The 27,660-nt window shown below is 32.1% G+C and overlaps 2 protein-coding genes across 2 annotated transcripts in view; one reads left to right on the top strand and one right to left on the bottom strand.

Annotated features, from left to right (window-relative positions):
• Window positions 1-12,807, top strand: part of LOC127738924 (uncharacterized) — a 28,167-nt gene extending 15,360 nt beyond the window's left edge. The window contains exons 7-18 of the mRNA XM_052250418.1: window positions 480-664; window positions 861-897; window positions 1,386-1,570; window positions 2,405-2,450; window positions 2,813-2,997; window positions 6,248-6,284; window positions 8,096-8,280; window positions 9,107-9,143; window positions 9,567-9,751; window positions 10,719-10,755; window positions 11,427-11,611; window positions 12,739-12,807. Of these exons, the coding sequence (XP_052106378.1) occupies window positions 480-664; window positions 861-897; window positions 1,386-1,570; window positions 2,405-2,450; window positions 2,813-2,997; window positions 6,248-6,284; window positions 8,096-8,280; window positions 9,107-9,143; window positions 9,567-9,751; window positions 10,719-10,755; window positions 11,427-11,611; window positions 12,739-12,773 (1,339 nt within the window). The 3' untranslated portion in view covers window positions 12,774-12,807. The remainder of the gene's footprint in view (window positions 1-479; window positions 665-860; window positions 898-1,385; window positions 1,571-2,404; window positions 2,451-2,812; window positions 2,998-6,247; window positions 6,285-8,095; window positions 8,281-9,106; window positions 9,144-9,566; window positions 9,752-10,718; window positions 10,756-11,426; window positions 11,612-12,738) is intronic.
• A 3,992-nt stretch (window positions 12,808-16,799) lies between these two features.
• On the bottom strand, window positions 16,800-27,636 carry LOC127738928 (aprataxin-like). Its single transcript, XM_052250419.1, has 6 exons — window positions 27,455-27,636; window positions 23,883-24,001; window positions 22,948-23,001; window positions 19,114-19,217; window positions 17,772-17,853; window positions 16,800-17,309 (listed from the first exon to the last, which is right to left on the bottom strand). Exons 1-6 carry the CDS (start codon window positions 27,617-27,619, stop codon window positions 17,216-17,218), a joined length of 618 nt encoding a protein of 205 aa, XP_052106379.1. The 5' UTR covers window positions 27,620-27,636; the 3' UTR covers window positions 16,800-17,215.
• Between the last annotated feature and the right edge of the window lie 24 nt (window positions 27,637-27,660).

Below are 27,660 nucleotides of genomic sequence, written 5' to 3' on the forward strand. Positions count from 1 at the left end.
AAGTTTTTTTTCAGTGTAATCAATTTGATATACGGGATTTAAAAAAAAATGTTTCAATTTGGGAAAGGTATCAAATTGAGTTTAATTGCATGAAACTACAAGAAAATAATGCTTGTAGACCTATCTAAAAACATAAAATGTAGTTGCATTGTTTTGAGAGTATTTAAGAGTATATCATCTACGGTAACCAATTTAGGACCTCCCAGAAATATAATTTAAATTCCAGATTACGAATTCAACTTATTGTGATCATGCATCAAAATCGTCATCACGAATCAAATTAGTGATAACGAATTTGTTGAAATAGTCTAAATCAACTTATGTATTGACCGTTTTATCGTCTTCTATTCAATGGTTTGTGGACTGTTGTTGTTGCATCTGTTTAACTTTTTCATTTCATCTTTTAATATGATATTTTATGGCCCTTAGTATTTCATTTAATATTCTATCAACTAAAGATTACAGATGACTTTTTTCAGCAAAAGATTCTTAAAAGACACATTCCAAGGCGTTTTGGGCAAGCTTCAAGAACAACTAAATGCCCTTGGACAAACATTTACAGAAACATTTAAACAAGTTGGACAAGCTGCTGCTCAACAAGGAACAGATCTTTTGAATCAAGCTTTACAACAAGGAGCACAGCTTGCTGCAAATGGGGCAACAAGTAAGCGTTAGCATTAAATTTTGTCAATAAATTGACTCATATAGTTCACAACATAAGAAAACGTCCAAATAATGTATGATAACTTAAAAAAACTATCAATACACTTTAGTATTAGTTTATATACCTTTTGTATCTGATGTTAAAATGACAATACAGAAATATTAAGATGTAACCGATTTTTTTTATTGTCATTTAGATCTTCTGACTAACCTTCAACATCCCGACGGAACAAGGTAATGTATATATCTTCACGGAAAAAGGTTATGTATATTTCTTCATTTTTGAAACATATATCTACTTTATTTAGTCTCCTGTGGATAGCTGTCTTATTGGCAATCAAAACACATCTAGTTATTGTATATTGATATAAAATAGATTGGATGAATTATCAATACGAGGCTTTTAATATTGGATATATAATAGACAAACAATTCGCAATCCGCACTGTGGTATGAACCCTTATCATCGACTTTAACTTATCTAATTCTACCGTAGTAACACACTATAAGGGTGTCACTTAGGGAGTAGCATCCATCTTTTGGATTTTGTTATCTCCAATGATTTTTATTTATCCATTCCAATTTTGTTATCTATACAGAATCAGAAGAAGTTTAAACAAGAAACATGTGACGTGCACGCAGAAATCTATATCGTTCATTTTTTTTTAGAAAACATTTTTTTTCCAATGTGTCCAAAGATAAATTGATTTAGAAATTTACAGAAAAAGGTTCTTAAAAGATACATTTCAAGGTGTCTTGGATCAACTGAAGTTGCAACTCCATGCTTTGGGTGAAACCTTTGGAGAAACTTTTAAGCAGGTCGGGCAGGCTGCTGCACAACAAGGAACAGATCTATTAAACCAAGCTTTACAACAAGGAACACAATTAGCAGCTAACGGAGCAACAGGTACAACTTATTCTGAAATGCTCAAACGATAAAATTTAATGCAACTTTCTTAGAAGTTAAAAAAAAGAATTTTAACAATCATGTAATAGATTAAAAGTTTGTCATTTTTCGTCAATGGCCACTTTACGACACAAATGAATAGAAAAAGTTCACAAACAGATAACATTGTACAGCTATATCAATTATGTCTCTATATTCTGCAATTGCTTGTCTGCATCAAATTGGGTTGTCTGAATTGATGTTTGTATTGACTCATCACATTTTTGTTTATTTCAAAATCGTGTTTCTAATTTTATTTTTATCGGCCTTTTATAGGGTGCTGAAACTAAGGTTATATAAGATGATTTAATAATTCCAGCAATTTGTCAATAATGATACATAGTTTTCGATATTTTTTTCGTTTATAACAAGTATTTCTTTAAGTATAATCATGCACTGGGACAATTCCGAGATAAATTGTTCAAATTCTGATATCATATGAAGTTTATCCTGAATAAAAGAATAGACAAGCAAATGTCCTGTGAATCATGCTAAAAATTGAAACTAAACAGGCAAAATAACAACGTTTTAAAAAGAAAACCATTACGTTAATTGACCGAAAATTTTCCAGGATTCAGTATTTACATTAATTCGCAGGACTGAACAAGGTACTTATTGTTCATTTCTTGAACTACTGCAAGAAATGCCTGATAATTGTTTTGTATTGATGGTATTTAACCTCCAGTATCTGAAAAGCAACATATGATGCTAATGGTGGAATAAATAGTAAAGGATCATAACATGAACACGATAAATAAAACCTCAGCTAAACTTTTACAAATTTCTTTCTTACAGGTCTTCTAACCAACCTTCAACAAGCAGCAGCCAAGGACGGAACAAGGTAGTGCTTCATTTAAAATTGTGTTATTATAATTATATGAAAATTGCTAGATAAAAACATTAATCAATTCTTCAATTGTCAAACAATTCATTTGTACAAAATGCTTCAACAGACAATTTGTAAAACAAAAATCAAGTGCACATACAAATCCAATCATTTTAAGAGAGAAGCTGACATTCTATCTTAAATGGGTGAACTTTCATGGAAGATTATTTTTCATTTTTAAATAAAATCATGTCTGTATTGATACAAACGCTTCTGTGTTGTCCATATCTTCATACTCAAATGCAAAATCTTGTTCGCCGATACAGATGTTACCCATGGCTTAAAGAATTTCTGAAAACTTGTATTTTCCACACCAGGAAAAGATTCCTGAAAGACACATTCCAGGGCGTCTTGGACAAGCTTAAAGAACAACTAAATGCTCTTGGACAAACATTTGGAGAAACATTCAAACAAGTAGGACAATCTGCTGCTCAATCAGGGACAGATCTTTTGAACCAAGCTTTACAACAAGGAGCACAACTTGCTGCAAATGGAGCTACAAGTAAACGTCTTTTTTTATCAGAAGTCCAATACTAGAGAAATATCCAAGATCTGATAATGGCTTGGGATATCGCAATGTTCCATACATGCGTTATGTTAAGGATAACATCCTACCTTAAAATATTCAAAAGATCTGTTTCAATGTTTTATATAAATGCATATTGGCGCTTGTAACATTGTTTCAGGCAATAAGCAGAAGTATCATGTGCATTAATATTATCTTTAGGAATACGTAGGGGTTCTAAGGTATTTATGAGAGATTCCATGCAGCGTTAAGCTGCGATTAACATTCTTACATTGTAAACCTTTACATTTTTTAAGAATATTTAATTGATATTCTTATGCAGTTCTAGTTGGACATATTTAAATTTTAAAATATGCCGATTTACACTTGTTTTTGTCTAAAATGAAATTCAAATTTCAAAGATTTCAAAGACACTCCACCTAAAACGGTTAGTAGAATGTAACAATTACATCATATCTAAAGTTGTGAACACTCAGAATAATTTTTTATCATATGTGAAAATTTACACCTTTAAAACGACTAATTCCTATATACGTCCAGCAGTACACTCACAAAATTTTATTGAGTATGTATTGGAAATACATTCATTTGATTATCGAATCGAGAAAAAAAGACAAATTTATTTGGCTTGGTAAAGATCGGCTGCTGATAGGTTTATTCTAATGGGCCAAACGTTGCTGGCTCCGTCAGGGGACTTTGTTTGACATGAGAAATATGGAAATGCAGATATGAAATTGGTCGTTACCATTGCTTGATGAAAACATCACATTTTGAAAATATGTCATATGCTTGTTACGAATATATTTATTTTAACTTTGTTTTAAATCGTTCCACTTTGAAACACTTTTGGAGATTTTTGTTTAACTTCACTGGTAGAGGTTGCACTATGTAAATACAGCTGTTTCTCAAACTACGCCTCGTTTGGGGAGATATATAATATTCGTAGATAATTAATTTTATTTACGTACTGGCTCCCAGATATGATTCTATGTTTCATCTCGTAGAGACATAACTTGGGAATGTTACCAATAAATATACATATGCATATCGGTCAAATTGAAATCTGTGGGTAACCTTGAGTCAAAGTAGGGATAGTACAGAATTTTATTGTAAGTTTAAACTCTCAGAAGTTCGGGCCATATAAATGTTGAAAATATGCCGCACAGCCCTATATTTTGACCTTTGAAAAAAATAGTAGTGCATATGAACTTTTCATTCTAGGATATATTTTTTTTCAAAACTTCATTGTAAAAGTGGTACATTTTTAGCCGCAAAAGGAGTTCCTATGGGAAATTGCATTGTTGATATTTACAGAATTGCAACCTATGTTGGGTGAAAAAAGAGAACATACAGAATTTCACCAAATTTAGTTTATCTCAGAGATTTTAATGAAATTAACTCAAATATGAAGTTTTATAAATATTTCATGAAGATTGAGAAAATCCTGGGCCTTAACTATGATGATTCAGCATAAATTCACTGTTTACAGTATGCATAGTTTACTTAAAGCCTTGAATGCAAAATAAATTCATAATATATGCATATTTGTAATTTAAATTGTTTAGAAGTGCTTATATTTACTCTTCGCAGTCATTGAAACTCATAGATCCTTCCTGAATATTATTGGTGGGGTGTTTTTGTCCTGTTGATAACCCAAAAGTAAGCCGTAACACCTAAATGTGCTTTTTTGTGACCGAGGCATAAAAAATACAAGCTAGAAATACAAAAATACCTCAATAAAACTTACAATAGTATGTTCTTATCTATCCTAAATATGTACTAAATATTCCATATTGCTAGAAACAGCAGGATAATTTAGGAAATTTGAGGCCCCAGAGGCAAAAACAGAGAAAAAATGCCTACCCCTGGGTCATAAAACAAATAAGTTAACTTGTAAATGCTATGATTTTATTATTTTAAAGGTCTTTTGTATAGAAAACAATAACTGTGCTTGGAAGTTATGCAAAAATCAGATGTTAGCAGTCATTTCTATTAAACTTTTAGTGAATTCATACATCAGACTGGTATCTTCATACATACAACTTTTGCAAATACGGCTTTGTTTAAACACTTCTAGTTCATATCTTAGCTAAATTATGTTAGATATATGGTTAGAGATGATACTGTTGTGACAAGATTTCTAAACTGACCACTTGAGGCAGAAATAGTGAACTTTCATTGACAAATAGGTATACAGTAAGATGTGGACTGGAGACCAGAGGCAGGATTTGATATTTTATATAATCTTGAATGTTAGAATGATTAACTGCTAAACATTACATTTATAGTATTCTGAAATGCTTTCAATTTGTTATCAGAATAGTTTAAAACAGGTTCTAGACATTTCATGCCAGAAAACATGCACATAGGGTAAGCTGGCGATAATTAAAGTCTTGCTTTCAAATTCTTTAAAAAATTGAAACAGGGGTGGGGGTATAAAATGTACTGTAAAAGAAAACTTAGAGTATATGCAGTAATTGTTTTAAGTCTATAATTCTGATAAATAAGTATTGTTTTGAGAAAAAGTGTTTTTAGAGGGTTTTCTAATTGAATAAATGTTAGTATAGGTTGCATTTTGTAAATACAGCTTTTTCTCAAACCACCCTCTTTTGGGGAGATATATAATATTCATAGATAATTAATTTTGTTTACGTACTGGTTCCCAGATATGATCTCTATGTTTCTCGTAGAGACATAACTTGGGAATGTTACCAGTAAATATACATATTCATATCGGTCAAATTGAGTCAAGGTAGGGGTAGTACAGAATTTTAATGTAAGTTTAAACTCTTATAAATGTTGAAAATATGCCGCACAGCCCTATAAATATTTTTTTTCAAAACTTCATAGTAAAAGTGGTACAGTTTTAGCCGTAAAAGGAGTTCCTATGGGAAACTGCATTGTTGATATTTACAGAAATGCAACCTAGAAATTTTCTGTTGGAAATATTTTATTATAATGTACTACTATTCGTTGTAATGATTTTATTCATTTTCAAAAAAATCAAACTATTAAACAATAAAAAACAGGAGAATAATTCTTTGTGTTTAATAACTCAGTTAAGAGGTTGGATAATTGTATTTGTCACATCTACTCACATTAGCAATTAAAGAAAAACACAAAAATTTACACAAAACACGACACCTTCCAGTTAAAAATTTTCTTTCACACTTTCGTCGAAAGAAGTTACATAAACGTTGAATCAGATATAATTATTTTGTTTCAGATCTCTTGACAAACCTCCAAAATCCTGATGGAACAAGGTAAAAATCAAATCTTGTCAGAACGCAGTATTGTATATATACTGTCAAGTTAATGTCGGTAAGAAGGATAATTTCTGGTATTGTGAACAATGAATGGAGTTACATTTTGCTGAATAACGGATGAGAACAGAAGATCAATACGCTACAATTGACAATGTGACATTGCTGCAATTTACTGAGTATATGAATATGAAGATGAACATTATCATAGCACTATTATGAAACCATTTTAAAGTTGAACATTTTATAGTAATGTATCATTGCTATCTCTTTTTTGAAAAACAGACTTTATAATTATTAATCCACAGCATTTCATACATGTTCATGCGACTATTTGTCTTTTATTAAAAAGACTAGCTTTCTTTAATTAGAAAGATGTATAGTATATACATAAGACAAAATATTTGGTTTTGTAAGTTATAACATAGTACATTTAATTAATCAGATGCTATAGACTTTGAATTGTCATAGAAACAGATATAACTGTGAGTAAGTTTCAGTATCTGCGAGTACTCTTAAATCGGTGCGCTCTGTTTTAGTCCGTTTGTTAGGGTTTTTTGTGTGTCTAGTCCGATCTATTGAGTAGAGATTTTTAATCATTTTTATTGTTTGTTCTTGTGTTATGCAGTTGCACCAGTGTCTCATTTTATTGGGGATTGAATACTAACAAAGATCATCAACCCCGCCAAAAATTTGTTATGAGTCTGTAACAAGCGAAAAGCTTATAATTCAGTAGTGGTCGTTTGTTGCTATCTTTATTTGTTCTTCTCTTGTTATTTTTGCATGCATTAGGCCGTTGGCTTTCTATTTTGAATTGCTGGTGACTTGTATAGTTTACATTAAGGTATGGGTTTTGCTCATTGTTGAAGGCTGTACAGTGTTTCTATAGTTGTTTTTATATATAGAAACCTATAAAATATATAATTCCGGATCCCCATTGCTTACCTATTATTATAGAGAGCTCTATTGAATAAGGTCTAATTGAATATCTGTATGAACCACAGTCGCCTGGGTACAGGATTTTTTTTCTCACTGTTTGCTCTGAGTATTCAATCTTGTACTTTTATACCACATATTTAACACCACTAGACTTGTCTTGTCTTGATTTGTGTGAATTTATCAAATATGATACAATTCATTTTTTTACTATCATACGAAAAAATAATTATGAATAGTAATTGAAACAGAGTTGATAAGTTCACTTAAAACATGGTAAGTCAAGCACAGTAATGTTAAGTATGTATTATAAACCTAGAAAATTGAATATTTAGTGCAAATATTGATTTGTTTTATATAAAAATCTTCTACCGAAGCTCCTGAATTCTGAAAACATTAAAAAAGCTGGTGACCCTGCCTAACAATTATAGCATGCATTACATGTTTAACTTAAATAATAAATAGTTAAATAAACATGGTAATCGCATAGAGAGACTACGTTTTTAGAAAAGTTGTATTTGTTGGCGACTTGTGTGTAAAATTACAATAGAACTTATGCTGACCTAACCTGTTTATATATCTCAATACTTTATACATGCACTACTTCTTCAAAAAAGTTTGAAGTAGTTGGAACTTGGGTGACTTTGTAATGGAAACTTTAGAACTGTAAAATGTTGTATTCGCCAAGGTGATATAAAACTTTCTGCTCCATTTTTCCCATGTTATTTGACAAAAAATGGACTCTATAAAATTTAGTAATTATTTTCTGTTTTACTTGGCTGATAATGTCTCAGATATTAATAAATGCAGTATATTTTCGTCCGTAACACATATATACTGATACTGAAATATAAGGTTTCATTTTATTACTGCAGGAAAAGATTCTTAAAGGACACATTTCAAGGAGTTCTTGATAAACTTAATGAACAGCTGAAAGCTCTCGGGAACACATTTACAGAAACATTCAAACAAGTAGGACAAGCTGCTGCTCAACAAGGAACAGATCTTGTGAATCAAGCTTTACAGCAAGGAGCACAGCTTGCTGCTAATGGAGCAACAAGTAAGCATCTGTTCATTTGCTGTAGTATAATATGAAAATAAGGAGATTGGTGGTTTTATTTCAAATCAGAAGTTCATTACGTAAAGTAAAATTAAACTGAAGCTCAGTTACACTATTCTTTGGAATTATTCTATTTATGAATTTGTAGATTTAAAAAGATTAACAACTTCCATGATAATGTAAGGATCTTATAAATAAATTTAAAAGGGATAAGTTTTAAGGAAAACAAAATATAAAACAAAAAAAGATTAACAACTTCCTTGATTTACATTGGAGTTCGGTATTTTTGTTATACTTTTTTGATAATGCAAGAATCTTATAATCGAATAAAGGCCACTCTTTAAGAAAAATGATAACTTTTGTGAGAAAAAAAAACCCACGTTCCTAAAAAAAAATCTAACAAACAAAGAAATCTGAATTTATTCAACATGTTGGCATTATTTGTGTCGTAGATTTGGGGTTGTTATAGCTTTACTGGTATCATATATCATAGGTGTTTCATCGAACATTGTAACACACCATGATGTGAACTAACATTTAATATGTTCAAGTCATACAGAATCGGAAAGGTATCTAAACAAAAAATCTAGCACAAAGGGAAGAAAGCAAAATTTGATGACAAAGTAAGCATATTGACTCGGATTATGTATAATTTAAAATCAAATGTCCTTAAATGTTTTACAGACCTTTTTTTGACAGTATATTCACAGGATATTCAGCTGTTAAAGGTGTTCGAAAACATATAACAATCTGATTGTCCTCCAGCTCCCGTTAGACTTTCGGATAAAATATTCAAATGTTGAATCAGCACACGTTTTTATTTCAGGTCTTCTAACAAATCTCCAACATCCTGATGGAACAAGGTAAAAAACAAATCTTGTCATAAAGTTAACGAAGTAATCTATATATAATTAAGAGTTAAAATTTTATAAGAAAGTTAATTAGAAGACTTATGTACAAAGAGTGTTACAGTTACAATACAGAATATATGTTTCGCAGAATGTGCACAACTGACCATGTCCAATGTCGTTTGATAGATTGTTCTAGCCAACACTTTTCCTTGAACAAATGAGACAGTTCTGTTCCATTTGTTCTATCCGTGATATTATGGTTTTGAGCACAGATTTTGGACTTCGATTTTGAAATTACTATGAACCTTAATTGTATGTTATATATTTTATAGAGCCCTCGGATCTATGCATTGTATTTTTTCACTCCGACCATACATGTGTCTTTGAACGAAATAGATAGTTAATCATATTAGTTTTTTGTTTGTCTTACTAAAGGAAAAGATTCTTGAAGGACACATTCCAGGGAGTTTTGAGCAAGCTTCAAGAACAGCTGAACGCTCTCGGGCAAACCTTCTCAGAAACATTCAAACAAGTAGGACAAGCTGCTGCTCAATCAGGGACAGATCTTTTGAACCAAGCTTTACAACAAGGAGCACAGCTTGCTGCAAATGGAGCAACAGGTTAATATCTTTTCATTTGTTGTAGTAGAATTTAATAAAGAGCTGCGCCATGAGCGCATGATACGCCCGTCGCTTTTTAAACGAATAAAGTTCCATAATTCCTCAATGTCATATCAGAAATTTATATAAAAAAAATAAAGGGAGCTTATTTTAATAAATATAAACCAGTCACCAAAGTTTCATTAAAACTACTCAAAGCATTTTTGAGTTATTCACCAAAAACTGGGAAATCCCCATTTTTATGAATAAAATCCCACAACTCGGAAACGTAAAATCGAAAATTTGTAAAAATCGAAAATTGGTTGAAGCGTTTTTGAGTTATTGTTGACAACGGACGGACTGACAACGGTATACCATAATACGTCTCATAAACTGACGTATAAAAATAAGGAGGTTTGGTGGTTTGACGTTCAAACAGAGGTTTATTACTCGATGAAAAATGTAAGTTCTGTTAAAGGCTTACGATCTAATAATGTTCCTCAGTTTGAATTGAGAGTGCATTCCATTATATCAACTGCAGTTTACTATGAAATTATAGTGTGAACTTGTCCACCGATATGATTTCAGTACGCGCTACATGCGTGCCATTGGTACAGTATCGTGGAAAGAAAAAGGAAATGAAATTGAATGTTGTATCACTTCTTATTGAAACCTCATCTCTCAATGTTAAGTTTTCAAACGATGCGGAATAGGAACCACATCCTATAACCCGCTATCATTATATTATGACATATGGGAATGGTATGCAGAAAAAATCGAAATGTATATCGCTTAAATTGGCATACTGCCTATTATTATGCAGACACATGTCATAAAATGATCGTTTGCATAGTGGTACAATGGTTTTAAACCCGTTTAAAGTGACAGAGTACACATCAACACACAGAATCATATTTAACTCCAGTTCCGCTTACATTGTGTAGTAAAACATTGAATGTCGATTTATCACATTTTTTTTGGATTTCAGGTCTTTTAACAAATCTCCAACATCCTGATGGAACAAGGTAAAAATAAAATCAAGCGCAGTATTGCTTAGATAATACAGGAACATATATATATATACTGTTCCCAGGATAATACTACCCCGCTAGGAGATGCTATATTAGTTTACGTCAGTCCATATTTCAGTCCGTTCGTCAAATATTTAAGTTGCATTTTTCTCAGGAAAATCAAGGTTTTCTGAAATTTGAATGCAATATATAATGCGTGTTTCAATACAGCACTAGTAAACCTCCTGTTTACCGAGGGTTATCATTAGACGAAACTGCCTTTAAAAATATGATGAAAAAGAAACGTGGAAATTATATCAGGGCCTATTCTGATTTCATTTATGTAAACTTTGATGTTAATTGTGCTGTGATTGTTTCCACTCAAGTTTTCAACTAGGTATAAATGGCTGTCTAACGGAACATCAATGTCATGAATTGTTCTTTCCACTACATAACTTGCGAAAATCAACTATAAATTAGGATATTTCTCGTTCATTTGTTCTATCCGAGAATTTCCGGTTTAACCGTAGAATGTAGGCTTGAATTTTAAAGTTAGTACATTTCAGTTAATGACTAATGACAACATCGTGTCCTTGTACAATGCATTTCTTCGTTTGGGCCAACATATATGTACCTTAATATGAACGAAGAATAAATTTTAAAGGTTCACTTTTTTGTTACCAAAGGAAAAGATTCTTAAAGGACACATTCAAAGGAGTTCTGGACAAGCTTCAAGAACAGCTTAACGCCCTTGGACAAACCTTTTCAGAAACATTTAAACAAGTAGGACAAGCTGCTGCTCAACAAGGAACAGATCTGTTAAATCAGGCTTTACAACAAGGAGCACAGGTAGCAGCCAACGGAGCCACAGGTTAGACTTATTTAGCTCACTTGGTCAAAAGCCAATATGAGTTTTTGCATCACTTGGACTTAATCGTCTGTTAGCTTTTTTATATTTCGATATTGAAAGCCACTGAACAGAATAAAACCAAACGTTGCCGCAACGTTCCTTACAAGATCCTTCTAATTTTCGATTCGTCGACAAACAAGGACGCCTTGGAACTTTTCTTATATCTGATTGGCTGACTTAGGAAATATGTTCAATCCAAGATCAACTAAACAAACTGAAATCAAACTTTACAAAGTGAAGGTTCTTAAACTTTTTGTTATAAATTCAAGATAGTAGAGCTTTGATTTTGTCAGACTTCCGCCTATTTGAATTACTTTGGAGTTCGGTATTTTTGTTATAACCTTTTTTTTTTGTTCGACGAAAATCTAATATTTCTTCAAGTTTGCAGTTTTGGTTAACAGTGTACCTTTTTCACGGATTCTACAGAAAACTTACAAAATTACTCAAATCTTGACCTTTTCACATGCAAATAAAGAATACAGAGCACAACAATTGACCCAAAAGATGTTAACACTTCTAAATCATTATTGTATTTTGGCTTTATCTTTTTCAATACATTACTTTGAGTGGTGCTCTATATCAATAAGCTAAAATGTTCCAATTTAAAATTAGCCTATTTTCTACAAATTTTAAATTATGCAGTCAAAGTAAATTGTGTCAACAAGTCTTGCCTAATATTCACATGTTCTAAAAGGTTTCCTTCTAAACCTTGAAAAATGAGAGTGGTCATGGTGTTTAACTATTTTTTTCTATGAATTTACAGCCCCAAAATGTCCCTTCTCCAAAATGACATCAACATGCATCACTCATTACGATGCCAAGGTCACCTCCGGCAGTATCAAAGCAGGAAAATGAAATAACTGATATTAATGTCAGACTGGAATTAGTGAGCATATTTGATCTATGAAAGAGTACATATTGAGTTCAAAAACTGAGAACCTATCTCTCTCAGCCAATTCGGGATGGCGACAGAAGAACTAATAAAGAGAAACAGATGGTTAAAGTCAATTATATTTTACATATTTTGTACAGTGATCGTATTTACAAGACTACTTATATATTTCTTAACATGATTATATCCATTGCAGATCTACTCACAAACCTGCAGAAAACAGATGGATAGACAGATACAACAAATTAAAGTGATGTTATTTAAAGTTTTTGTTATGCTTTTTACACATATAAAAACTATAGGCACGTGTTGTTCAGAGAAGACTCTCTTCCTTAAATATGTTTTATTCCAAAATTGAATTGCTTAAAAAATAACTTATTTGCTTTCGTTTCAACTTAGTGTTACCAATAGGTAATTCCAGGATGATTTCGATCCAAGGTGTGGTATGTTTTGCTCAGCCTTTAGTTTTCTATGCATGTTTTGTGAACTTGTTTGTCTTTTCGTTGTCTTTCATTCTTACCAATCGCGTTGTCAGTTTCTGTCGACTTGAGTTTTTAATGTCCCCTTGGTATCTTCCACCTCTTTTATTTGTAAATGGAATATAAGTAATTATTTATATAAAGCTTTTAGACGTTTTGTTTTTTAATAGTGTCCCAATCAACCAGATGGCTACTTAGGCCTTCTATTTTAATGTATTATGGCGTATTGTCTTTGAGTTCTTCCACAAAACTAAAGCTATACACGATTTTCACATTCCTGCATTTTCTCGTACATATCCTTTTTAACAATACTTATGTTATTATGACACAGTAAGAGCCGATTGTTAAATGACATCATTTTAGCAGACTGACCTCGGGTCAACCGGCGTATCTCATTCATAAAAAGGAACTCAACATTGGTCTATAGGAAGAAGAAAGTTAGGATGAATGCTTCCTAATATTAATAAGTATGTCTCTTACAAATCACAGTGACAACGAAAATGACACTTTATAAAATTTGGTTCGTTTGAGGCGTCTTCTGGATTTACTTTCATCAGTAATGGCTAAAACACAAAAAAATTCTCTTTAATTTCTAAATTTATCAATAGTGAAATAAGAAAGGTATGCTATAAAGCATGTCCGTGTCAAAGCACTGATTACTGAGCTAATGATAGGATCTGGGAAATTGGGATTTCTTGAAAAATGGTAGAAAGATAAACAAATATACTTATTGACGACCTAGCTTGATTTTTAAAAGCAAGATTACACACGCTGAAATGTCTCGCTAGCTTTACTAACCATGATTGATTTTATGTTGATAGTTCTTAAGATTTTATTACAACTATCACATAATCTTGACATTATTAATGATCTATGAAAATAAATTCAAGATCAGATAAGCCAAGACAGACAGACATGTACACCTTACAATCATTCCATATACAAAATATAGTTGAGCTATTGCAAATAGTATACAAGAAACAGACCAAACCATGAAAACTTAACATTGACTAATGAACCATGAAAATGAGGTCAAAGTCTGATTAACCATGCCAAACAGAAATGTACACCTTGCAATCATTCAATACAACAAATACAGTGAACCTAATTATGAAACTTAACATTGGCCAATGAACCATGAAAATAAGGTCAAGGACAAATGATGCATGACAGATAGACATGTACTCTTTACAATCATTCCATACAACAAATATACTTAATATTTTGCTTACAGTATACAATACAGATCAAACCATGAAAACTTAATATTGACCAATGAACCATGAAAATGAGGTCTAAGTCTGATGAACCCTGCCAGACAGAAATGTATACCTTACATTAATTCCATGCATGAAATACAGTGAACCTTCTGATTCTAGTATCTTAGAAGAGGACCTAACTATGAAACTTAAAATTGACCAATGAACCACAAAAATAAGGTCAAGGACAAATGATACATGGCAGATAGACATGTACTCTTTACAATCAATCCATACACCAAATATACTTAATCTTTTGCTTATAGTATACAAGAAACAAAACAAACCACAAAAACTTAATATTAACCAATGAACCATGGAATGAGGCCCAGGTCTGATGAACCCTGCCAGACAGACATGTATACCTTACATTAATTCCATGCATCAAATATAGTTGACTTTTTTGCTTATAGTATATAAGAAACAGATTTAACCAGGAAAACTTAACATTGACAAATGAACCATGCAAATGAGGTTAAGGTCAGATGAACCCTGCCAGACAGGTATGTACACCTTGCAATCATTCAATACACCAAATAAAGTGGACCTATTGATTTTAGTATCTTGGAAGAGGACTAACTACTGAAACTCAACATTGACCAATGAACCATGAAAATAAGGTCAAGGACAAATGATACACAACAGATAGACATGTACACTTTACAATCATTCCACACACCAAATATAGTTGACCTATAATTGCATTTAGTATAAAAAAAAACCAAAGCACAAAAACTTAACATTGACCAATGAACCATGAAAATGAGGTCAGATCAAACCTGCCAGACTAACATGTACACCTTACAATCATTCCATACACCATATAGTTGACCTATATCTTACAGAATCTGAGAAACAGACCTTTATGCAACTTAAATCTTGATTACTAATCCATTAATAAGGTCAAGGTCAGGTGAACCCTGTCTGACGGACATGTGGACCTTGCAAGGAACCCATTTACCAATCCTAGTTATCCTAAGTGAGATATTCACATGACAAAAAAAACTTTTTTTTCTAGCAATTGCTGAACCATGAAATGAGGTCAATAACACTGTACAAATGCCAGACGGGAACTTCATAATATAGGGATCTGTATACAAGGTATGAAGCCTCAAGGTCTTCTACCCTCTGAAATATAAAGCTTAATACAAAAAGTATACAACTGCAGCCTAATTGTAATCCCTTTCTCTCAAATTCTGCTACTAACATTTCAGGCAAGATGAAAACAAAAAACAGCAATCAATAAAAAAAAAACTTAAAAAAATATAGCCAAGAAATGATATATTGTTGAAGGGTCAACAGACTAATAAATATCTTTGTGTGCAGGCTTCTGAGACTTGTACATAATAGTGGGACATAAAAACCAGTTTTATCAATAAATATATGACAAATTAAGGTAAATAAGAGAGCAACATGAGAAAACAGAAAATAGATCTAGGTAATAACATAAAAGTCATATACAGTAGACAAGTGTATATACCATACATGAGGCTCTTAATGGCCAAGAGCTTGAGAACAGTTTTGAATACAATTTACAGGGGACACCAATGAACTGTCATCAACACAAAATGTATTTACACAGCAAAATGTAACAGAGAACAACCACTAGTAAGATTTCAGATTTGGGACAGATATATTTACATGTGGCAGGTTAAACTATTTTGTAGATCCATCTCTTAAATAACAAATGTACATAGAATAACACACACTAAACATCAGGTCAGAAATAATACAGTTAACTTTATTATATCAGTATTACAGAAGATAGACACACAAATAAACAGCACAACAATCCCAAAGAACTAAGTCTGTTGGTATTAAAGTCATGACTCCTGACACTGATATATCTGTTATTACACTTCTGAGTAGATTTCAAACAGCAAGGCAGGCCTATGGGCTATGTACAGTGCAGATAACATGAACTGGTGTAAAATGCATAAATTTGAGTGAAGACTTCCAATACATTGAAAAATATGAAACACTTTACTTGTGTTTCAAATTGCAAATTGGCTTATTTAAATCAATTCCCAGCAAAATACAACAAACAATGCATTCTGTCTTTACATCCCAAACTCCCAAACATACCAAATGATTATGGATTTTTCATCACCCTACAGGTCGGGTAAAGGTTCAAAATGCAGCGGAACATGAACAAAGAAACTAATGTAGATTTTGCAATAGTCATTTATTTTACTACCGGTAGTGAAAGGGAAAATCATCGTTAAGTATGAATGCCCATGAATAAGACTGACACAAGACTTTTGTAACATCTTAATGAAGAAATTAAATATAGTTGCCATTCTGTCAAAGTTAACAAATTAACATAGTTAAAAAGTTCTCTCCAACTGTATCATAATAATTAGCAATTTCAACAAATTGTTACAGTGTTATAGTGTGACTGAAGAGAGGGAATGTATCATAGCAGGAATTGGTATATAGTGTTGACTTGAAAAGTTTTATGGTTTCCTATTAATCCGCTTGCTTAATTGTGGAAACAAAAATACTAAAGAGAATAATAATCAAGTTACATTTTTTTTTTATTTTCTATATTTACTAAAACAAAAATCAAACATATGCTATATACATTTTTTAGGTATTATTCCTTCATTGATGTAGAATAAAAGGATTTCTTATAAAACATTGTCCTGAACTTATTTCACATTTCTGAGTAAATTCTAAAAGACAAAGAAAATGATATCACAGCAAAATTGTTTTCTTTCTTTAAGTACATTCAAATGCAAGCTTGACTGACAGTCCTGTTGTTAAATAATGTCTTCATTTCTGATTAACAAGTTTGATACAGTCACACCTAGGATCAGCACATTTGTAAACTAAAGAAAGTAATACTATTTTAAACAATTCCCATTTTTGGAGATACTGTATTTCAATGTACATCAAATTTCCTCATTCATTATGTTTACACAAAAAAATAAGGTTATGTATCTGTTATTTTCACTTGGTAGCTATGCTGCTGAATATGAGTTTTTAGTGCAGGTATTGTCTTTATCTCTTTCTTGCAAACATGACATCTAAAATAAAAAGAACACATTCTTAAGTATACATATCATGTGCAAATTAAAAAAAGATGGTTTTGTTACTGCTAAATAATAATGTCAGAAATTTTCACTATAGATGTTATTTTATGCTTGATTTTCCCAAGGTTCAACAGATTATCTGTCAATAAATGTCAGACATTAGGAACTTGTTTAATCTCACAGTGAGTACAAGTTGCTAAAACATAAATCATGTTTGGTGGATTTTTAAATAGAATAAAAAAAAATATCAATGATATGTTGAAATTCAGTATAATTTCTCTAATAAAAGCTTTTAATATTCACAGGAAAAATGAATATTTAGATTATATTCATGTCTTATTTCATAATTGAACCCATGATCATAATTCTAAACTGCACTATAAAATATATCTCATTTAATACTTAACCTTTATAAAATGGTTGATACTGTTATGCACATCTTACTATACATCTTACCTGAGATCAGATTTCAACAGGGATGTAAAATGGGAGGATTCATGTTCTACCTTTCCAGTCTTCTCTAGAGTTTTTATTATATCTACAAAGAGAACTAGATAGTTTTAATGTTAGTAATTTTTGTGCCTCGTACCGATTTTTTGAGTTCAGACTGTTTTGTTAGATATATTTCTATTTGGATCCATCTGATGAGTTAAGCCTTTTTCAACTGATTTTAACAGTTTGTTCTTATGTTGTGCTGTAACACCACTGTCCCATGTTAGGGGATTGTAGAGCATTCACAAACATGTTTAACCCCGCCACATTCTTTATGTTCCTGTCCCAAGTCAGGAACCTGTAGTTCAGTGGTTGTCGTTTGTTCATGTCTGTCATATTGTTTTTTGTAAATTGTTTTATTATAAATTAGGCTGTTAGTTTTCTCAATTGAATTGTTTCACATTTTTCATGTCAGGGCCTTTTATATGCAACTATATGGTAAGGTTTTTCTCATTGTTGAAGGCCGTACGATTGCTTATAATTGTTTTCATCCACATCATTTGAACTTTGGTGGATAGTTGTCTCATTGGCAATCATACCACATCTCCTAATTTTTATACCATAAATGAATACCCAGTACTACATTTCTAAACTCCTCTAAAAAGATATTTTCCTGAAAATGTCTGTATTTACAACTAGCATCAAACTCAAGCTAAAAAAATATGTTACCTCTTAATTTAGTTTTCAAAAACAAAAAAAAAATTCCACAATGCCCCTGTGCATAAAAATATTTAGAAGGTTTAAGGCTCTTGAATAAAATATGTAGGAAGAATTAAACTACAAAATGAGTAAACTCGATGGAGAATGGCTGTTTAAATCTGACACAGTTTCATCACCTTAAAAAAATCAGCAAATATTGGTTCAAATGTTAAAACAAAGTGAGGTGAAAGTCATCAATAAAACATTACAGAAACTTTTCAGACTCTGGGTTGGAAACTGTTGAAAAAAAAAATTGGGAAGCATCCATCAAGAATGCTGTTAAAGATTGACAAACGTTTTACCATCTGAAAATAGGAAAATTATCCAGTTGAGGTACACAAAAATGGGTATTCATTTTCCATGAATATACAATAATTCTAGAAAGATTGAAAACTACTGGAGTTTTACACAAAACAGATATTCCATCTTTACACCATCTGCCTGCCTAGCATTCACCTGACAGTTGCTGTTGATATTCGATTAAAAGTCCATTAGCTTTTTAAAAGCTTATACTTCATATACGCCAAAATTATGGAAATATTTACCAGAATAATACAAACATTGTGATTTGCAACAGTTCACCTTTTTCTAAATAGAAAAAAATTACCTTTTGAATCTACAAAATATTCTGTAGTAAAAGAGTTCCAATGTTTCTTATTCTTCAGACAAGTGCTGTCAAAATCTTGACTTATCACATGAAGGTGTAAATGGCTGCAAAAAATGTAAATACATGTACTTTAAAGAAAAGAAATTACCGGTATTTAAATCTTTAAAGGGTTATGTATTTGACAATAAAATTACAAGAACTAAATGATAACTATTTTTTTGTCAGTAATCTTTTTTTTTAAATTGTCTTAATTGTATATTAACCATTACTTTATATATAATTTTAAAGCAGTGTAAGGGAGGTAATTCAAATGATGTATTTGATTTATCTCCCTTACACTGCTTTAAATTATGTTTTGTACTAAAGTATTTGTCCATTAACCAGGACAACCTTGTTTTTCCCCCCTTTTTTGCCCCTAATTCCTAAATGGTTTGAGCCATAACCCCACAAAGCAAATCCTAACCATCCCTTTGTGGTATGGAAACTTGTGGTCTAATTTCAGAGAGATCCATACACCGTTCCACAAGTTATTGTCTGGAAACTAGAAAATGCTTATATTTGGCCCCTAATTCCTTAACTGTTGGTACCATACGACGACGATGACGACGCCAACGTCATACCAATATACGACTGCAAAAATTTTTGCGGTCGTATAAAAACTGCAAAATTTCCTTCAAATTACCAATTCAGGGGCATGCCGCAGCAACCCAACAAAGGGTTGTCTGATTTATCTGAAAATTTCAGGGCAGATAGATCTAAACCTGATAAACATTTTTACCCCCATGTCAGATTTGCTCTTAATGCTTTAATTTCAGAGATATTAGCCAAAAACTGTATTTTACCCCTATGTTCTATTTTTAGCCATGGCGGCCATGATGGTTGGCAGGCGGGGTCGTCGGACACATTTTTTAAACAAGATACCCCAATGATGATTGTGGCAAAGATTGGTTAAATTTGGCCCAGTAGTTTCAGAGGAGAAGATTTTTGTAAAAGTTAACGGACGACGGACGCCAAGTGATGAGAAAAGCTCACTTGGCCCATTGGGTCAGGTGAGCTAAAAACATGACAAAAAAAACCCAAAAAACATGCAAAGACAAACAATAGTCTCCATCCAAGTCACAGTGAACAAAAAGTTAACAATTATAGGTCAAAGTACGGCCTTCAACACAGAGCCTTGGCTTACACCGAACAGCAAGCTATAGAGGGCCCCAAAATGACTAGTGTAAAACAATTCAAACAGGAAAACCAACGGTCTAATCTAAATAAAAAATGAGAAACGAGAAACATCTATGAACCACATCAACAAACGACAACCACTGAACAACAGGCTTTGTATAGGTTTGTTCTCAACTGACAAACATTGTCAACTACTAGATGTAAGTCAAGATATGAGGCAGACTTAACTGTATCTGTGGTATCCTTTATTTTGATTGTGTAGATAGTTTTGAAGGTTTTATTAACCATGTTAATGTATAAGATATAAGGTACTGTAATGAAACAATTTGCAGGGTAGTTAGGGGACGACCATTTGATATTCTGGGGGGGGCCAGGAGGATTTTGAAAATAAATAACTCAGCCTTGATAATCACAAAAATAAATGGTTTGTTCTGTGGTAGTTTGAAAATAAATTACCTGACTTGCAATGTATTGAAAATAAATAACTCAGCAGGTCTAATCGAAAGTATGAGATGGCACCAGATTCTTCATAAATTCATCTTTTTCCAAAAAAAAAAATCGGGAAACACTTCCCACATCTTTTAATAATAAAAGTATAAATATTATTTAAATATACTTGAAATGTCAGAAAATTGGTTTCATTTAACTTGAGGTTAATTGTCTCAGGAACACTTACCTCACTTTTATTAAATCAGGGCCGTAACTACATTGAGACAAATGCCTCATGTAGGAAATTTCAAAACCAAACGCTTGTCTCCATATCAAATTGTGTTCACTGTGAGTGCCTTGCAAGAAGCAAGTTCTGTTCTCCCTCAGATGTAGCCCCTGATTTTTCGGGATCAATGTTTCTTATTTATTTGTCTTTTGTTCATTGATTGCCCTTCTGTATTCTGTTAGTGTTGCATTCATTTTGTAATTTAGTAATTTTATTATTAACTTGATCATGAGTTTAAAAAAACACAGCAGCCACAGACTTAACTATGTGAATTACATTATTGCTTTATCATACATATTTGTCTTTTGATGTTGTCCCTAGAAACTTAAGTCTTACACTGAATCTATAACGTGATTTTCCTTTGAGACCAAAATATTGTCAAAAAATTATTAAAACAGAACTTGCATTTTCAGTTTAAGAAAGGGTCTGGGGAACACCCAGAAAGCATGATTTTGCATCATTTGTTCTATAGCTTCTTGGGCCTTCAGCGGTTCAAAAACCCTTCCAAAAAAATTTTGCCTCGCTCCGCTCGGCAAAACATGTTTGCCAATACTTTTAAAAGAGCCTTAGTTACAACCAAACTTTAATACTGTGTATGTTTGCAATACATGTATATGCATTGGGGAATATAGAAGATTCATTTCTGCAGAGGATAATAATTAATTCTGATTAAATGGTACATAATGACTTGACAATACATGTATTATTTATAATAAACAAATAATTTAAAAATTGTATGTTTTCGAATATTATAAATATAGTTGTGAAAATAAATAATCAGTCCCTTGCTTTAATGAAAATGAAAAGTCTTGCTTCAATAGTGCAGAAAATAGATAATCTGTCCTCTTAGTTTACAAAAATAAATAACCGATCCAAAACAAATCCTCCTGGCCCCCCCCAGAATATCAAATGGTCGTCCCCTTATTCAAAAACTACCTGTACAGGTATTGATTCTTATGATGATAAAGGGGGCATTATTACAGGTGCAAATGAAAGTTTGCCTTTAAAAAGGGGTAGTTTTATCCCAGACACTTCCTTTTTTTAGCTCACCTAGCCCAAAGGGCCAAGTGAGCTTTTCTCATCACTTGGCGTCCGTCGTCATTAACTTTTTACATTTTGAACTTCTTCTAGAGAACCACTGAAAGGAATGAAACCAAACATGGCATGAATATTCCTTATGAGGTGCTGACCAAGTGTTGTTACTTTGAAGCCAATCCATCATCCAAGATGGCTGCCAGAGAGGGACTTAGTTTAACATAGGACCTTATGGGAAATACATACATACAAATGTCTTCTTTTAGAGAACCACTGAATGGAATGAAATAAAACATGGCATGAATGTTCCTTATCAGGTGCTGACCAATTGTTGTAACTTTGTAGGCGATCAATCATCCAAGATTGCAGCCAGCGGGGACTAAGTTTAACATCAGACCTTATGGGAAATACATACAAATCTTTTCTTCTAGAAAACTGCTTAATGGATTGAAACCAAACATGGTATGAATGTTTCTTTTGAGGTCCTGACCAAGTGTTGTTACTTTGTAGCTGATTTGTCATTGTCCTTATAAAGTAATTTTCTACAAATTCAATGAATTTATCTGTAATTTCTGTAAACTTTTAAGAAGTCTCCTGCTTTTGATTAAATTACGGGGCCAATATTAAACCAAATTTGGCCTCAATCATTATTAGGGTATCTGTTATGATTTTAATCTATTTTTACATGATTTACAAAACCAAAGTAGAACCTGATGAGCGACACAGGCTCTTGAGAGCCTCTATTTATATTCAACAAATGTAAAATGAAGTTAGGCAATTAGTCTTTTTTTTATGATTGTTTGTGCATCATTGGATTTATTTATTCTTTAGTATATTTAGTATATGAATATTGTTATTTCTAAATTAAACTGTACCTTTAAAATCAACAGCATTATATTTAAGCATACCTCATACTAGGTATACTATGGTATCCATATCTAAACTGTCTTTCTGCATCAGAACTGCAATTTTAAAGCTCAATGTAAAAACATGATTTAATTTTATTTTTGGTGTTTTAACGCCACTTTTAAGCACCACTCTTAGGCTATTTCGTGGTGGCCAGTTTTTATTGGTGGAGGAAGCCGGAGTGCCCGGAGAAAACCATGACCTTCGATAGAAAACTGACAATCCTAGTCAATTAAGATTGGAGTCGAGTGCACCCGCACGAGCGGTGTTCGAACTCACAACCTCAGTGTTGACTGGCTAGTGATTACAGTAGTAACTACTTAGACCACTCGGCCACCCAGGCCCCCTGTAAAAACATGATACATATGCATACACAATTAAGATTAAAAAGTCCATTTTCCAATTACCCAAGTACTGTCATGACTGTCTTTGTTTCCAGTTTTAGAATTTTTGCAGAGGGAAAAAAATCTTAGGTCTGAAGACTAAGGTCAGTTTCAATGCAAATCTAATAGAAAGAGCAAATTTTAGTCTACTTTAGCTATTACTTTAGAACTTGCATGGACATAACCACCAATTTTGTGGTCTCATTTTTACATAAATGTGTAATTTATCTACAATGTTATAATAATTGTCTGTTCCCATTTACTATGCTCATTTTACATGCTTTGAGTAGACAGGAAAACACTTTGCTGAGTTTGCTTTATCCAAGAGTTCTTTCCCTTTTCTATAATTTGCAACAAACTTTTAAAGTGAAAAATTGGAAAATGAAGTTCTATTCAGATAAAAAATATATGAGGAATTGATGTTAATTAGCTAGAGCCTTTTCAAAGATTGAAATATAAATGGGTTAAGTTAAGAAATAAACAAACAAGCCATGCTGTCATACCATTCAGCTTTTAGACCATGATATTGTATACAACATAAAACAAACAAATACCTTTTTGATAATTCTCTTCCTTTCTCTTCCATATATTTCAATAAATCAATATCTTCTTTCTTTAAACTTTTTAAATTAGGAATGTTCTTTTTTGGCATAATAAGGAAATGATACTTTGCCTGCGAAAGAATTGAGTTCAAATAATAATTACTACTAATGCATTTTAAATTTTCAACCATATCATCCACCCTTAAAACTCACGACTTAAATAATTGACATTGTGGATAATTGTCTCACTAGAAATCATACTACAACTCCTTATTAAACAAATATTATTTTTACTCAGCCTCACTCTTTATGTGCATGTAACCAAACAAATCTATCCGAATCATTTTGTAAAGAATTCCGCTCAAACCCGTGCTAGGGACATCATTGGCCATCTTCAACTTGCAGTGAGGTGAGAGGCTTTTTTTTGTTGCTTCATGTTGAAGGCCTCACTGTGACTTGAGACGAAGAACAGCAATAAAAGTGCTGTTTCTTTGCTTTTGATGTGTTTTTTGCTGTGCATGCACTGATTTTGTGTAATGGATGGATACCTCATATCCTTTGTTTTTCTATTCTGTCATGTCTGAAATCCAGTGGTTGCCATTGATTGCTGACTGTCATAATTGTTTTTCATTAATTGTTGTAGTATAATTCAGGTTGTTTGTTTTCTCTTTTGAATTGATTTACATTTTGTCATCCTTTGGCCTTTTATAGCTGATCAGTGTCTTAGTTATCCCAAAAACAGATAAATGATAGAATGACACAGCCTTCCTCTACCCATTATATTCACCCCTTTTATAGCTGATCAGTGTCCTCGTTATCCCAAAAACAGATAAATGACAGCTTATTATAATTACCTCTGCCCATTATGTTCACCCCTCTGCCCTAATATTCTTGCCCTATAATATTAGTTTTCTGAAGGAAAATCTAAATACTTTTCATCAATTATTTCAATTCTTTATCTTTGAACATGTTCAAGTTGTCCCTTTTAAGACACTGTGCTTAAATACCTTTCATCTTAAAACTGTGCCCTGTGTACTTAAATCCTAGCTAGAACACTGCTTATAGTTTTAATGAAATCAGAACAGTGTGTACTGGCTGGCATATGCAACTATTCCAGTCATAATTACGTTCGATAACTCTGCATGTTACTGGTTTAATTAGGATTATGTAAAATTTACTAGTTACCCGATGAATGGTTTAAAGAAAATTGAAAAATATAGTTATTTCACCTCGGTTAATATCCATTCGAGGTCTTCTTTTATAAATATAAAATAATATCGTAATGAATTTCATTGAGAATCTGACAACACTAATCAACATAGGTATTGTCAAAACTTACATCGTGATTAGGTGCCATGTTTGTTTTCTTTCATTACGTTGATGTTATGACTTAATATCTCCTTAGTCTAGCTATGTCCTTGGCTATCATTATAGTGACAATAACGTGTCATATTTAATTGCAATATAAACAGTGAAATTAAATTGAATTATTTGCATGGACAAAATAAGTGTCGAACATCGTCTACGTTTGAAAATTATTTGGTCACCATTTTTTAAAATTTTTATAAAAAAACAACAGCATGTATCAGCTTTATCAAAAGGAACCAATGTTTGATTCTATGCTGCTTTAAGGTAAGACAATGACTGAAAACGCGAGCATCCAACAGTTATTTGATTTTCATTGTAACAATCTTACAAAATATATTATTACCAAGTCGGCCCACGCTGTCAATGTGGTCGCCATCTTGAAAAATAATACCTGATTTTCTGAAAATAGCTAATTTTCAAATCAATTTGGAAGGGACGTAATAAAAAATTAAACTATTGCATGTACGATATTTCAAATATTTATGAATATAGTAATAAGCACATATTTCCACAATTTTTCCACCTGTTTTGTTTAAATCGCAATTTTAGGTTTAACACGACAGAAAATCCAATATTTATCGGAGTTGGATGATTTAACAGTGTGAATTATCGAGGCAAGAAGACAAATTTTCAAAAGCATTTGGAAGGGAGAAGACCAAAATTTAAACTTTTCCAAAAGGCATAAATATATTTCTAAATATATGAGGAATTACTATATATTTCCACACTTTTTTTATCATGAACTTGTAGTAATTTATTTTATCGATTCCTGAAAGCCCCTGTGCATTTCTATACATTTTACTTGGGCATGATACGGGTGATGTGTGACATCGCCAATGTCACGTGATGACTGCTATAGTTGGATATGTCACTATCGTGTATATGATTTTTACACGCCTACATAGCTTTTGAATATTCATGACTTTATAGAAAAGAACAGCATGTGTAGCCAAAACTGGGATTAGTTATCAATTATTAAAACTTAAAATGCCAAGCATAAAACACGGATCTATTAATAAATCCAATAGATCTTCCTTCTCTTTATTTCAATTTTATTAGCGGGAAATCATGTGATGCCCCTTCCTTATATTTTACGCAAATTTCTGAGACAAAACGATACTGGAAATATTATTTTAAAAAATTTACCGATTGTTTTTAAATGATCAGTCAAGGGTCTAACTTAAATAAGTTATTAGAGAAAAATAACATACATTTGTTATTGAGGGCTAAAAAATCAAAAATCTGTAATAACATATGTATGTTACATGTTTCAAAGGGGCATTATACATCCTTAATTTTGTTAAATTGTGTACTAGTTCTATTGATATTATAATTGTCTTTATGTATATTAAACTTAAGAAAGATAAAACAGCCCATAGTTTGCCAATCATGCATAACACACCCATGTTATCACAGAAAAAATATGCCTGTAATAACTAAAGGGTGTTATTACAGCTTCTCTACATCTCTTCAAAGCCTTTTCTCCTACATATATCACAATGTATTTTAATTTATTGTAATAAATAATGATAAGAGCATGTAATGAGGTTCTGCGCAAGCTTCCTAGTCATTCCCAAGTGTCTCATGTAATAAGTTAAATGCCTGTAATAACTAAGCCTTGTTATTACAGCTAAGTTATCACTTAAAAGCCTTGTCTCATTGATTTACCATGGTTGATCAAAAATGTATTAATTGAATTGGAAAATTAGTTTTCAAGGTTATGTATTAAGGTACTGTGCAAGTTTCAAGAATTCCCAAGTGCCCACTGAAAATAAAAAAAATTATGGTACATTTAACTGATAACAAACATATGTTACTACAGATTAAGAGAAAGTATCCGTAATAACACATGTATGTTATTTTTCTCTAATAACTTATTCAAGTTACACCCTTGACTGATGATACTAGGGAAATTTTTAAGGCATGCCAATTTTTAATGTCATCATTTTTCAACTGCAAAGCTAATTGATGGCCTTAGTACATTTTAATGTAATTTAAATTTTGCAAAAAAACACTTTTTAATTAATAAATTATACACACTTCGTCCTCTTTCACAGTAACACCTGTCTTATAGTATCACATAAATAGCTAACTGCTAAGCCTAACTTCCACAGGCACTTGTTTCTATCTATGGGAAGCCCCACTATCAACGTGCATAGAAACAAGTGCCTGTGCTAACTTCGCCCTAAGGAACGGTTGTAATAAAAAAAAAATACTTTTGGATATTTATCTTTGATGACAGTTATTCGTTCGTCCGAAAATACTTGAAGATCGGGGTCATTCATGGAAGTGAGTAGCCCTCCTTGCCAAAAATTATTTGGTTTCTTTGCTTTAACGTCATTGTCAGAGTCGTTTATTCTTTTCAATCCACCAGTAGCCATGTTGTGAGAATTGCCAACATTTCAATGATACAGAAATTCTG

This window comes from Mytilus californianus, unplaced genomic scaffold (genome assembly GCF_021869535.1).
Source record: "Mytilus californianus isolate M0D057914Y unplaced genomic scaffold, xbMytCali1.0.p SCAF_4, whole genome shotgun sequence".
NCBI classification, from domain to species: Eukaryota; Metazoa; Mollusca; class Bivalvia; order Mytilida; family Mytilidae; genus Mytilus; species Mytilus californianus.

Coding starts and splice junctions, on each gene's coding strand:
- LOC127738928 (XM_052250419.1), bottom strand. CDS start 27,619: ATGGCTACTGGTGGATTGAAAAGAATAAACGACTCTGACAATGACGTT. Junction 17,854..19,113: donor ATATTTTGTAGATTCAAAAG/GTAATTTTTTTC, acceptor TTCTCTTTGTAG/ATATAATAAAAACTCTAGAG. Junction 17,310..17,771: donor CTGTTGAAATCTGATCTCAG/GTAAGATGTATA, acceptor TTTTTATTTTAG/ATGTCATGTTTGCAAGAAAG.